The 13893-nt window shown below is 49.0% G+C and overlaps 5 protein-coding genes across 5 annotated transcripts; 1 reads left to right on the top strand and 4 right to left on the bottom strand.

Annotated features, from left to right (window-relative positions):
- Positions 1 to 872: 872 nt before the first annotated feature.
- On the bottom strand, positions 873 to 4929 carry EV420DRAFT_1568446 (uncharacterized protein). Its single transcript, XM_060474172.1, has 6 exons — positions 4374 to 4929; positions 4229 to 4326; positions 3352 to 4179; positions 2604 to 3303; positions 1256 to 2553; positions 873 to 1195 (listed from the first exon to the last, which is right to left on the bottom strand). Exons 1-6 carry the CDS (start codon positions 4881 to 4883, stop codon positions 1078 to 1080), a joined length of 3552 nt encoding a protein of 1183 aa, XP_060326105.1. The 5' UTR covers positions 4884 to 4929; the 3' UTR covers positions 873 to 1077.
- A 350-nt stretch (positions 4930 to 5279) lies between these two features.
- EV420DRAFT_1276257 (uncharacterized protein) lies at positions 5280 to 6505 on the bottom strand (the record flags this gene model as incomplete). Its single annotated transcript, XM_060467949.1, has 5 exons — positions 5280 to 5698; positions 5754 to 5940; positions 5990 to 6106; positions 6159 to 6395; positions 6452 to 6505. 5 exons carry the CDS (start codon positions 6503 to 6505, stop codon positions 5280 to 5282), a joined length of 1014 nt encoding a protein of 337 aa, XP_060326104.1.
- A 1727-nt stretch (positions 6506 to 8232) lies between these two features.
- EV420DRAFT_871583 (uncharacterized protein) lies at positions 8233 to 9997 on the top strand. Its single transcript, XM_060483813.1, has 2 exons — positions 8233 to 8689; positions 8738 to 9997. Exons 1-2 carry the CDS (start codon positions 8332 to 8334, stop codon positions 9814 to 9816), a joined length of 1437 nt encoding a protein of 478 aa, XP_060326103.1. The 5' UTR covers positions 8233 to 8331; the 3' UTR covers positions 9817 to 9997.
- A 902-nt stretch (positions 9998 to 10899) lies between these two features.
- EV420DRAFT_1276252 (uncharacterized protein) lies at positions 10900 to 11469 on the bottom strand (the record flags this gene model as incomplete). The annotated part of the gene is made up of 3 exons (XM_060467948.1): positions 10900 to 11117; positions 11217 to 11306; positions 11361 to 11469. Coding segments are annotated over 3 exons (417 nt in total), but the record flags the coding sequence as incomplete, so codon positions are not given.
- A 1592-nt stretch (positions 11470 to 13061) lies between these two features.
- EV420DRAFT_1647708 (uncharacterized protein) lies at positions 13062 to 13853 on the bottom strand (the record flags this gene model as incomplete). The annotated part of the gene is made up of 1 exon (XM_060478067.1): positions 13062 to 13853. One exon carries the CDS (start codon positions 13851 to 13853, stop codon positions 13062 to 13064), a length of 792 nt encoding a protein of 263 aa, XP_060326101.1.
- Between the last annotated feature and the right edge of the window lie 40 nt (positions 13854 to 13893).

Raw genomic sequence — 13893 nt, 5'->3', positions numbered from 1 at the left:
GATCTTTGTCGTTTTGGCTTGCGATCAAGATGTCCGCAGCATCTCCTTCTTGATCTCTCTTCTTCATTCAGTTCTTTCCTTCTCTTCTGCAAAACTATGTCTCCCGAATTATCATGCCACTGGGGGCTTGAAGTGATTTGCCACCCTCCCCAAATCAAGTCCTATGCTTCATTTACGGCTCATGTCCTCGACATCTCCTTTGATAACGGACCATCTATCTATTCTGGACGCGGCACGCTCTCGCAGTCTCGACACTCATGTTACGCACGATTGGCGGCCTTACTGTGCATTACATGATGATCCAAGAGTTTGACAACAAGGCCAATACCCTAAATACTCATTTGACTCTCGTTTCGTCATCCGATTCTCGTACTCGACCGCGCACGAATGTGTATTTATACACAAGAGGGGACAGTTGCTCGGGAAACCATCTGTCCTCGCAGTTGATATCATTCACAGCAACCTTCCTTCTCTCTTGCGGCTGGCCTTACAGTTCCTTCCCATCCCTAAAATTGTGAAGCCGTTGTTCCAGAGCTCCACGTTCTACTCCGTCAAGTGGTAGTCGCGTAAGTTTATGCTCAGCGCCCAATACCCGACTGATACTTCTATGTAGCCACCACTGGATCCTTCCAACTGATGAATTAGCGAAGACTCGTTGAGCCGAAGTGGTTTTTATGACCTGAGATTTCAATTGGAATGCTGAATGTGCCTCAAGAATCGTGCGAAGCATAGTGAAGAGTAACCGAGAGTTTCGAGAGTTTCTGATTCTGTCGCCTCTTCGCCAGATTTTTTCCGGAGAAAAATCGCATACGCGAAGGTCACGATGTACCATCCTCCGCTAGTACGTGCTGGAAAATCCGTCGACATCAAATTTTCGTTCTTCTCAATCCCCTACTTTCACACCTGGCGTTAAGGCACCCGATGATCACCTCTCTGCGGAGGGATCATTATTCCATGTCGATGTTCTCAACTTTGACCGGGGTCTGATGCATATGCATACCTTTGCTCAGCGCGCTCTTGGACCGCTTGAGCCTGAGAGCCGTACCTCACTCGAGCCCCTGGACTATAGATGCGCAATTAACTGGGCCATAACACTTGCAAACGTTGACAAGCGTGTCGAATTGCCCTTAAACGATGAAGATAATACATACATACTGACTGAAACGACGTGTAGTAGACCTCAAAATAATGGTACCTAATGGTACTCGTATAACATGATAAATGACGCATAAATTAGATATAAATTCAGATTTACCTCAACGACAACTTCCCACCAAATTTCCTCCGCGCGACAACATCCATCTTCTCCTTGACATCCCTGAAAGTCTTCCACCACGCCTCTGCGACAGCCCTCCTATTACGCGTTTCTTCCGAATCATACTCATGAGGCTCAAATGTCTCGTGCTCGAAATCCCGCCAATTTCTCCTCAGCAGCACAAGCCACCACTTGACAATCGCGATGGCCTTCTCAACGCCTACACCCGACGCTGTGTCACAGTCGACACTCCGCACCAAAAACTTGGAGAAGAACTCCACGTCCTTTGTATTCGGAGGACGCTTGGTGAACTGCGTCACCCAGGCCTCGATGACATTCTGTATATCGTCTGCCTCCGTGAAACAAAGTTTCTCACCTTTTTCCTTCCCGCGTTGCCTCAAGACAGGCACTTCAGGATACTTTGCCTGCGGCGGAGGTGCACGATAAATACCATCGAGCGAATATAGCCTCTTGCGCGGTCTCAGACTTTTATGCTCGTCAGAAACTTCAGGTATCCCTCCTTCCAGTTTCAACAACCTCGCCCTCGTCAGTTGCTCTCTCTGCACATTCTTTGGCAATGCGAAAAACACCTCTGGGTCAATATCAAACTTCCGCAAATCATCATCTGTCATGCGGAACTTGGCCGTCGTCCCCATACCCATACGCTTTCCGAAGAAACTAGATTTCTTCTGATTCGAAGAGTACACCGGGCGATTGCGAGGAGCGAGCTGTTGAGTGATACGCTTGACATTGGCATTGGGCATCCTTTTCAGCTGAGGGAAGACTGAAGGCGCTGGGCCAGATCTATTGCGGGAGCTGAGCAAAGGCACGTATGGAGTAGGATATCGGCGGGCTGGAGGAGGGACGAACGGAGACTCGGAACGGCGCTTGTATTCCTGGTCCAGCTCGCCTCGGACGTCTTCCGGAAGGGCTTCATAAACCGACTTGTCTACCTGGGAGAATGAAGGCAGATCCCAGGATGGGGCGGAGGGTCTGGCCTCTTGTGGTGGAGGCTCCACTGGAGGCGGTTGTTCGATGGGGCGAGGTGCATCTTTCTTGGAGTTACTCTCGACTAGGAAAGATAAGGTTTTTTGTCCTGGATTGACGACAGCATCTTTCGACTCGAGTTTCTGAATCTGGATACCAATCCCACGTAGCTCTTTAGGGTCAAAATTAAATGACTTTAACATTCGCCAAGCGTGGTCACCGATGACGTTCTCATCATTGGTCGCACGACCGGATGGATCCGCAAGTGGCCCTTGTTTATTGAAGACGTCGCAAGCGCCGTGCCCGAGAAACTGAAAAAGATGTTGATAAACACTCACACTAGTAAAGGTTTGAAACTTACTTTTGGAGGCTCTACGGGAGCGTGGGGGTCCCGTTTCATTAATTTGAGCGTTATCGAACGACCCAACATATTGACATCATTAAGCCGCTTCATCACCTCCACAGCCATCTGGCGGATAAATGTCTCTGCCTGTTCGTTATTCTCAAATCGGATACCATAGTTGATCTCGCATGACACTGATTTCCTGGCTTTGTCGGACTCCAGCTTCTTGTCGTCTACACCCCGAATGGCATTGTAAAGCGTTTCCCCGGTACCCTTTCCCAGCACATCGCATAACACAGCCTTGCTTTTGGTCGCTAATTCACCTAGGGTGCTAACGCCGAATTTGTCAATGACTTTCTGCTTGGCTGAATAGCCAAATCCGTGGAGAGAAGATATATCCAAGGGTGCCACGAACTCTGCAACATCGTCTTGTAGCAAGTGGTAAGATCCTGCGGGTTTCGCTCGCCGAGTGGCGAGTCGGGCGAGTCGTATGTTGTGCGAAATCCCTATACTGATTTCGCATCCGGTAGACTTGTTTACTTCGGCGCGAATGGTCTCTGCAAGCTCCTTCGCTGGGTCGACTACACCCTTTGCCTTCGCCCTCAAACGATTGACGGTGCCCGTCACATCGATCAAGGCTTCGTCTACTGATACCGCTTGAAGGTCATCAGCGTGTGCCATCAAGACGGTGTAGAACCGCAAGGAAAACTGCTTGTACCTGCAGAAAATGAATACAATGATACCCGCACAGACGTGTTGATCTTACAGTTCAAATTCATAAGGTATTGTCATGATCGTCGGGCATAGTTTGCGTGCTTGTTGTAAGCTCATCCCATTCTTGATCCCAAATTCACGCGCTTCATAGCTACAACTCGCAATTTCGCTGGTGCTGGAACCGCCGCCTTGTTCACCTTGAGAATGACAAACGACCACAGGCTTCCCTCGAAGTTGTGGGCGGTTTATCAACCCGGCAGACACAAAGAAACAGTCAAAGTCACAGTGCATGATGACCCGTTCCTCTAGATCGGCTCTTCCTTTGCCTTTCTTTGAAGGAGATCTCATAACAAACTCGGCGCCCCGCATGCTTACGCCACCGGTCGTACCAGATTCTTCTTCTGAGGCTACTTTAGTCGCGTCGCTCCCTGATTCTGCACGTTCTTGAGCCTCCTTTACGAGATTCTTGAGCTCTGATTTCCAGGTGGATAGGTGGTGAAGTCGCGAATTCTTATAGTAGCCTTCGATGAAATCCGGTGCGACTGATGTATGTGCATTTCGCCATTCTGGTCGAGCCATAGCACGCTCAGCCAGAGGATTGGATGTGTGGGAGGCATAATGGGGAACATTGAGTGTAGAAGTGTTTGCTGCAGGTTTAGACGTAGCAGACAGAGGCCGCGAGACTGTCTGAAGCGGTTGTTGATTTGTCTTTGGCCCTTGGGTGCCATCCAATCGCTCGGACGCGGAGAACACATAATCTTGCCAGGGAAGAAGTATGCCTTGCTCAGCGCTTTTCACTATCCAGTTCGGTCGTACAACTTTCATATTCTTGAATTCACGAAGCTTTGCGGGGGTAAGGGAACATGTCAAGATATGTGTACTGTGACGATGGTAAGCTGCAGCACGTAAATAGTGTACTGTGAACATACACAATAGTCTTCTTGTGAAGATATGGCTGGAAAACTCCACCGTGTTTGACAATCAATTGCCGGAGTTCCTGTACAGATGGCTGCGTCCACCCATTGATCTGGCTTCCATTCAGCAAAGGAAAGAGGTAATAGTCTGGCCACTCACATAGATCGCTAATCCCTTGAAGATACCGCCACTATTGGATTCAAACTCCGAGTTCTGAATCTGCAGCTTTGCTCGTTTCCTGTGCATATATTCCCCAAAATCTCCAAAATGTGACTGTCCGTATATTGCGTCGTCTTCTTCAGCGCGACGGCGTTTCGTAGGCGAGTTCGATGATCCTCCTTCTTCATCGATGTCAGATAGAGTGTCATCGGCATATTTGCGTTTCAGACAAGGCTGGGTAAGTGGCGGAGGTTCGAATGGGTCATCTCCCGAGTCTTGGTGTGGGGCTCCCTGTTCGTCATCTGAAGACAATTCGTATCGTCTCTTGAGGCAAGGCTGGGACAACGGTGGCACTCCGTCATTGTCTTCAGACTCTGACCCACCGCTATTCAGCGATTTCTGCACGATGTCACCTGGAAGTACTGCATCTTCTAGCGCCCGGAGAAACGAAGGGTCGTCTTCGGAGAAGTAGTCAGAAGAGCAGCTTCCTGACGACGCAAGGGGTGCCATGAATCAACATGAATGTCGCTTTAATGAAGTCCGTTAATGTGGCAAATGCATGAGTCAGGGAACCCTAACCCTAGGGTTGGCACCCCTTCAACAGCGAGCGATCACGTGGCCGCGTTCCTTTACTTTCTTGCTCTTTCTTGTGGCACTTCGAGAGTCAATGTTTGCAGGGTCCATGAAGTTTGTTTCTACCGGATCAATGTTCGAGAATGAAAGATATTGCTTAGAAGCTACTCGGAGCTTGGCGACGTCCAGATCGAAAACGACTTTGGACGACCATCGTCCGAGACTATCGTGCCGACGGTCATTAGGAACATGTTCCCTGTCACTTCCTCAAAAAATATTACACCCAAACGGAAGTGCGGAAAGTACAATTTTCTTATACATGCATTGATGCAATTATGCGATACCAGCTTCAACATCCTTCTTAAACTGCCGCACGATTGGCTCCATACCTCCCTCATCAACGAAGAAGCCGAGACTCAAAGGATATGCGTTGTCGAACTTAGCCGGCCAAGAAGAGACAATACGTCGGTTGATGGGGTCATCCTTGAACGTAACGAGCTTCAAGGCCTCCTTGCCAGCAACCTTCTCCAAAGCCTCTAGTTCTTGTCGTACAGTCGCCGTGAATCCAGGCAGACACACCACACGGGTATGCTTCAAGAACTTTTCTGCAGGGACGTGTTTCGCCTGCACAAAGTTCTTGATGGTGGTCTCGGGGCTAGCAAGCCACGCGGCGAGTTCGAGCTCTGGCGAATCGAAGGAGCTACCAACAGGGCATATAGCTTTGACGCCTTTCAGCGGCTCTCGGATGATACCTGAGGTACGACAAATGAGCACTCGCGAATTAGCACTGACAATATGACTAAATACCTGAAATGAATGCAGAAGTCGCCGCCGAGGGGACCCCTGGTCGGACAACGACGGTAGGAAGACGGATGATACGCCCATCAACAAACCCTCGTCGCGAAAACTCGTTGACAAGAAGCTCTGAAGTTAGCTTTCCCATACCATAGGCACCTTCAGGCGTTGCGATCGTATCAGGTGTCACAACGTCAGACTAAATATTCATTTGAACAGCAGAAACTATATCCTGATGATCCACATACCAGGGGGCCGCCGTAAACAGCAAGAGACGAAGTGAAGATGAATCTTATAGGAGCGGGCCTGTCCGCGCCGTATTTACGGGCCGCTTGGAGCATTAGCCGTATTGAATCAATGTTCACCTAGACGTCCCAAGTCAACACGGAGCCGAAGGTCAACACAGAAAGCACGCACCTTCAAACCAAGGTCGAAGTTGTCTTCCGACCCACGGGACATGATGCCGTGCAGACAGTACACGGTATCTGGAGTACCCAACTCTGTCTGGTATAGTTTCTCGATTTCATCAGGATTCGTCAAATCAGCCTTGATGGTAACAGCTTTAGCTCCTGCGGGGGCCTTGGGTTCCACGATGTCCGCAAGGATGAAGCTAACGTCCGGTGTCTGAGGGTCGGCGAGGAGAGCTCCAGAAAGCTAACAATACGCCAGAATCAGGACCATGAACCAAAATAATCAATTAATCCACGTACTAAGCCGCCCAGCCAACCAGCCGCTCCCGTTATCAATACAGTGTTCTTCGACATGACGAGATATGGATGACAATCTGAGGGCAGGAAAGGTCGCACGATCCTCTAGTGTAAAGGATCCGGGAACAAGGAGCGGCTGAAATTCCGATTCGAAGAGCTGCCAGCCTTTTATACGATCCATTGTGCAGGAAGAACGAGAAATGCATCCGTGCCGGAATGCGGAGAAGGCTTGGATTCTTCCTGATTTCGTCCCGATCTGTCTAGGACTAGAGTCAAAGGTTACGGCCCGAGTCATATTTTACCTTTAAGGATAGATATGTTTCCGACACCCTATTCACGGGTTCTTATTTGTGGTCATCTGGTCACAAATGTCGTGCTCGTCGTAAACGCGGGTTTACAAGGGTAAGGAGCGTCTTCGTAGGCCTCTGCAGGCTCGTCAAGGCTAACTGGCATCGCCACGTCACCTTTAGGCTCCGCCTAGAAGCGCCGCTTCATCCGGGAGAGTGAGGCCTTTGCTCTGTCTCAGTTTTCGGTGCCAGAATTCTGGCGGAGGTCGAAAGACTGAGAGACATCGGGGCAGTTGTCTCACTTGCACCCATTCTTCTCCCCGCAATCCAAGGTGAGCTGAGCTTCGCTCGCTCCCTCAGCTTTACACTCATTACAAACCCTTCATCCCAGGTTGCACAGTAGGCTTTGCCTACTTATTTATCCTCTTACTCTACAAGCCTTTAATCAGCCCCCGTGTGCCTGGTGAGGCTCCGCCTCTTCCCTAGCTTTCAATCCGGTGATTTTAACTAGCCATCAGAAGTTTTCACCGTTTCGCTTTTTCGTTCACCCTCCCTCCACTCCCGGATCATGTGTATTATAGTGTATCATAGTGTATCATTTAGTGTACTGTGTACGTCGCCTACCGCTTCCCGCAATGTGATGGAGCTTGCGGATGCAAGCTCGGTGTTTGGGCTATCCCCTTGATTGCTTGCGAAGAAAGCAGAGGCCTTTGATCCGGTACTATGGGCCAATAGTAGCTACTGCAAGATTTCCCCCCAAGTCTAGTGAATGGGAGAAGCATTCCTCTCCAGTTGTCGTAGCGTTAACTGCAAAAAGTCGCGTCGCAGTGGCTGCAATGAAGGTGATTGCAGGTGGTGAAATCTTTCTGGCTCGTGGAACGGTGTTTGGTGTTTCCTTCAGACGTATGTATTTTTCCTTCGTGAACTGAATGATTGCAAGCATCAATCTGTTTCCAAGTCTGCGCAATTTGCGTTAACAAACATTCCGCAATCACAACTCGCAAGGTTTTCCGGTGGAACACGCGGTTCTGAACAACGACACGTACGCAATGTGTGTGCGGAACATGGCCCTTGGACTTTGGTTATGTCTCTGGTAAGTTTTCCTCCCGTCATGCGAATCATTTTCGCAGTACAGGAATGTTTTTGGTTTACACTCAGTAGTCAATGCACTAACAGTTGGAAATCCATGTTTCCCCGTACAGTACCCCCGCCCCCCGCGTCTGGCCCGGCAACAGGCATTGGCGCTAAATTGTGATTAAATCAGCAAAAACGTTGAAATTTGAAGCTTGATGGAGTCACAATGTTAAAAGTTAACTTAAGTAACTTATGTTAATGGATGGGAAGGAAAAAGGGCCTCACTGGGAATTGAACCCAGGACCTCCTCGAATTTTAACCCAAACGAGGAATCATGCTACTAGACCATAAGGCCGCACCGAGACTGTCAGCCAAAGAGTACAGATTGATAATGGACTTATCCTAAAGTTTTTTTCTTTCCAAGACGACCCTGGCGACTTGACCTGCATGAACCGATACTAGATTCGTCCTTTCTGTTTGAGCTACTGCTGCAGTCAGGTCTTCGCCGCATCGTCGCTCGAAATGAACCACTATCACCAGCGGTATCTTCTACGACATCTACGCCCTTGTATACGACTTCTCTACCGAGATGCACGCTATTTATCAACCAAAAGGAACGAAATACTGCGAGACACGCCGTCGTCATCTTCCAACCTTCAAAAATCCCAACCTTTGTCGGGTGACGTAAATTTACAGACCGAGAAAAGCTGGTTGACACGAAAAGTCGAGTCCTCACCGACGGCGCACTGGTGGTTCATGAAATTCGTCAATTTGCTGGGGTACGGGACTCCAAAGCAGTTAGCAGGAAGGAGGACGTTTCCGTTGTATGCGAAGCTATGTGCAGCTGCACCAGATTCCGAAATGGAATTCTGGCATAAAGGTATGTCTCACAGTTATTTTTTCGTGCTAAGGTATTGATTTCTCCTAGAGTGTGATTTGCCGCCGACTTTCCAATCGTGGTTCACTGTCACCAATCTTCATACATGGATGCTTGCTGTCCGTTTCCGTGCACTTCCATCACCCCACGGAAGGGAATACGTGCAGGGTCTTGTAGACCACTTTTTCCTTGACATTGAAGACCGGATTCGTGCCGTGCTCCAACCTCCTTCAAAGCCTACAGAACCCTACACAATCGAGTCTGCTTTCTACACCAATCCTAATGCACCTACTACGGGGCCTGATGGCAAACTCATACGGCGCAGAGCCGCACCGGAGCGATTGGTATCTCGGCAGATGAAGATCTTCAAGGAGCAATGGACAGGGATGTGGATGTCACTCGACTACGCTTTAGTTAAGGGCGACATGGAGTTGGCGGCTGCTGTATGGCGGAACCTGCTTGGTGCTCGTGGAGCAGCAGGCATCGCGTTTCCCGACCCCAATAACCCCGATGCTCCTGCTCCGTATCGTCGCACAGTCAACCTCGTCGGAGGCTTGGTGGAAAACATTGAGAAAATTGACTTTGAGAAGGAAGCGCATCGGGATGATGGGTCTGGTGTCCACGATTATGCGCCTTCCGAGGTGGACAAATACGTCAAATATCCTGACCTTATGCTCGATATTGTGATGTACCTTCGCAGGGAGCTGGTTCGACTGGAGAATCTCAGCGACGAGGAGATCATGCATGGCGATATTGCTGGGCTGGGCTTTGGTCGAATCATCGAGCCCGAAGTCGACGCGTCTGAATCCAGTGATGCGACGAAGTCAAGTGGTGCACCCCCCACTGGTGGCGCGTCGAAGCCTAGTGATACTGTCAAGTCCAGTGATGCTCTTAAATCAATCCTCCCGAAGCTCAGCAAGCTTTCTACAAGCGAGGTTACCAAATCCAGTGCCACGTCCAAGGCGAGCCCCGCACCGAAGACAAATTCTCTAAAAGAGGGAAAGCCCAAGCCCATCGGCTCTCCGAAACCTAGCAGTACCAAGGCAGGCGTCGCATCCAAAACAAGTGACGTGAAAGGCTCTTCTTCCAGGTCAAAAGCAACGAAACCCAATACATCTCTAAAGAAGTGACCGTACGCTACTGTCTAATATATGCTGTATTATTATTCCTCCTCATTATCTTTAATCATCTGGCAGAGGTAATAAATATCGACCTCAGAGATCAATTCTAAATTGGAAATGCTCCTTCCTTCCGCGAATGCACTATATAACGTAGCGCTTAAGAAGCATAAAATATATAACGTATCAAGGCGGTCTTGATCTCATTTCATTTTACAGCATCTAGTCAATACTAATCCCTGCCTAAGGAATCTAATCATTGAGACGGGATTGATGAGCTTTTTGTTACACAAGGCACTCCTTTCCATCTGTTTTTCAACCAGCGATCCACCAGCAGTGTAGATTGTCCATTTCGGCCGTTGTATACCTTGGATTTAATTATCGATGCGATACCGTACTTCCGCCAGTGGAAGCTCCAGCCAAATAAGGTCCCGACTGCTTTGGACCAATGGGAACAGTGCACCTTGAAGATGGTCTTGTTTTCGCATTTTCACTATCGAACTGTCGACGGTTTGTAAAGTGTCCATTTCTCTGATGAGATTATATTGACCTCGAGCCTAGATCTGGCACCTTCGCCCATTGGTTGAATCCATTCGAATGTTAGGTTAAGTACCAGTCTTCAACCCCGGTGTCTTGTGCGCAACCCTAGTTGGTACCCAATTGCTGAGGCTGAATGAAGTGAGGATTTCCCTAAGGTCGAGCCTCTCACAAGTGGCAGGTTCGGTCTCGTACCATGCAGTTAGTCATCCGCTCAGTATCGCTAACACCAGTGTAATACACTTCATAGATAGCTAGCCGTAGTACAGACGTCGTTACATGTCTGTTCAGGAGCACCAATCTCCTTCCTTCCAATTCGACCATTTGATTTTACCCCATCTTATGCTATGAATAACGTCTCTGAATGACGCCTACTCAGACAGATGCCCGATCAGTTGTCAGATTCTCTACTTGATTATTTCTACTTCGCACTCGAGTACTATTACGTTGTTGGGTCCATTGATACTATACGAGGTCCATGAATGTACACCATAATCTATTTTTTCTCCCTACGTAGTCCATTCCAAGCATCAGACATGACAATACCGCAAAAAAGGCTCACACATCCGCACCCCTCAAAATTTCCTTGAATCTGTTCCTCAGTCTTTGCACCTCTCGTTTATGAATATCCTCCGTACTTGACTCACAGGCTACTAACAACGCTTTGCATTCTCGGATAAACTGCTCGAGGTCCCTCGCGACCATTAGGGATTGTTCTGGTTCGTTCGACCCTCGGGCTTTGGTGAGAAATGCTGCGGCAAGCGTTGATATGGCACCTAGGAAAAATTATTGAGACTCGGATTCGGGGGACGACGCGACCCTACCTAGGACGGGCAGCACGATCGTAATCTGGTAACAAGAGAACCTTCGGTCACTGCACCTCAGTACGAATTTAGCTCTCACCTCGCGTCCCGTAACAAGTGTTGATATGGCAGTAGTTAGAGAGCCAACGAGAAGTTGTATGCCTATGCGGCGCCCTGTCATCTCATTGAAAGTTTTCCCTTGAGGAGATGGCTTACCAATAGCAACATTCATGGTGTATCCCTTCATCATTGCGCGTTCCGCGAACTTCCTCCTCTCCTCTTCTGCCGCTATGAGAGTGGGTAACACTCGGTCCTTTACCGTTCTTCCCTGTATCTATCTAGAATGAGTTATCTAGAATGAGTATATTGGATCGGTACCCGAGGAAGCGACCTGCCTTAGGCCCGTAAGGAACGATCCAGTCAAGCTCTGGTACGGGGGGAAGGGGTCTGTTGGTGCGGTCTTGTCCGATTTGAAATGGGTTCGAAGAGTCTATATTGCTGGGATGTGCATCATTTGTTTGCTGGATAGATATGAAGATTTTGGTCGGTGTGGTACTAGCTGCTGGTTTCGGGATGTTCGGTGCAGTCGTTTCTGATGGTTTCGTGGAAGCGGGGTTATAGTCTTGGAACGTTGTATTCGTAAAAGTAGGTCTAAACGTAGTGACGCCTGCTGTGAGGACAGGCGCGGTGGTAGAAATCACTGGAGGAGCAGAAGGGTTGGTCGTAACTAAAGTTACGTCGGCAGCGATATGAGTCGGCTTCGTGGGTGTATACTTGACATCGAGAGACGGAGATGTTGGCAGAGAAAGAGATCGAAGATGGCCTATCATTAGCTTCTGTTTTAAGAGCTAATGGTTTGGCCTGTGTAGAAGCAGGAGTACTTGGCCGCGGTTGGGATATGATCGTCTGTGTAGGAGGCGGCGTTGTCGATGGCGAAAGAGTATTTCCTGCGGTCAGAATAGCTGGAAATGCTTCTTCCAGTGAAGGAACAACATTATGCGGCACAGCAGGAGATGCAGATGCCGGGGCAAGCATGCTTGGTGAATCGGCTGGGGTGGGGGCCGTCGACGTCAGGTCAGTGGCTAGAGTCGTTGGTGGGATACCGGTCTGCATCGGTAGCGCTTTCTGGGCGTCGGGATCTGCCATTGTGGCACGATCCTGTGTCAGCGGGAATACGAAGACGTTTAAAGGTCATATTTACGGTGCAGTTGATATACCGAGGACATGCGAACGTTTTGATCATGTTTCCACTAAGATGGATGTTCCGTTGAACTTCGACGCCGAAGCAAAAGCTGTGAATTGACTGTTGCCCCCGTCAGATCCGACTCTTCGACAAGACCTAACCAAAGATGAGGAATCTAATCTCGGTCCAGAATGGTACAGATAGAATGACATGGACACTCATTTGGAAGCTCGGGGGTTTCCTCCGCGCTAACGTGATCCTTCGGCTCGATCAATAAATGTCATAAAGTGCGGCGTGTATCCATCGACTTAGTCATCAATGAATAGATTCACAGTAAAGACCCACCTGATCAGGACAGAAGGCAGTCAGGGAGTGAGCGATATTTCACCGCAACTGGTATACTCAGCACCTAGGAGTGCAGAAGCCTGCAGTCAGAAACCTTGATGCCCGATGCTTCAGGTCAGGAGGGAAGTAATTTAGAATATATGCTACAGTGACTATGTGATGTTCAGATAAATTTTAAAGAGAAGACAGGGCTTGCCCACCTGATCATACAAATAAAATTAGAAGTTCGTTATGCCGGTCCCCTTCGCCCATCAGCACCTTGAACATACATGCCAACATGAACTCTGGTGAGACGGCTCGCAGGTTTCTTCGTTTACTGGTTTTATTTTCATATCGGCACGCTTAAAATATGATTCAGCTAGAGTTCAGACTCGAAGCAGAACACCTAGTCACCATAGCGAAGCATACTCCACGATATATCCAGTTGAAGACCTCCTTGTATTCTGGATGTGTCTTAGGAAGGAGATGTGTTGGAATGCTTCTATTGACAATTCCTTTGACAGTCTGTCAAATGTTAGGATATCCAAAGCAAGGGAAATAAGGATAGAAACACGAACATCTTTATTTTTCCTCTCTATCGTCGGCCCAACCTCTAGTTCCACCTGAGACGGTTTCCTCTTCAAGGTCTTCGCAGGTACTGCAGGAACCTTGAACTGAGGCTTCGGCGGGAAGAGATCCCTACCCTTAGCGTGCAAGAGTAATGGTGGCTTGCGAGGAGTGGGATCATCAGGCCGAGGTAATACCACTGGTGGTGGCGTTATCCGTGCAGCTAGCAGCCGCAATGCATTATTCCCTACGGAAGACGCGTAAATAACGATATTCGTCGCGTCCGTATCCCCGAGCGCGACCTGAACACCTATTGAATGTGTCTGCTCTGGCCGGAGGCAGAAAATGTTCTGAAAGTAAACTGTGGAAAGAACAGCCTGGGGGTGTATATCAAGCACAATGCTCGGAGCTGCCTTGATATCATAATAGACGTCGGCGAGGTTAATGACAGCGACGAAGCGTATTGCAATGCCACGAAGTGATTCCAGGGCCAAGGCGAGGGGATTTTGCAGTAAGGTCGTCTGTGCAGTGAGCATAGCTGAGAAGGCGATGCCATCGAGCGTTACATGGGAGTCTGGAAGCGCCAGGCTGCCTCTGTACACCAGTCTGCTCGACGTTCGAGTGGGTGAGCTCATCGTTGAGGATGACGTCGAGGCCTTCCATTTCTAGGCGTAT

This window comes from Desarmillaria tabescens (genome assembly GCF_030435595.1).
Source record: "Desarmillaria tabescens strain CCBAS 213 chromosome Unknown EV420scaffold_44, whole genome shotgun sequence".
Lineage (NCBI taxonomy): Eukaryota > Fungi > Basidiomycota > Agaricomycetes > Agaricales > Physalacriaceae > Desarmillaria > Desarmillaria tabescens.
This window is presented reverse-complemented; position numbering and strand designations above follow the sequence as displayed.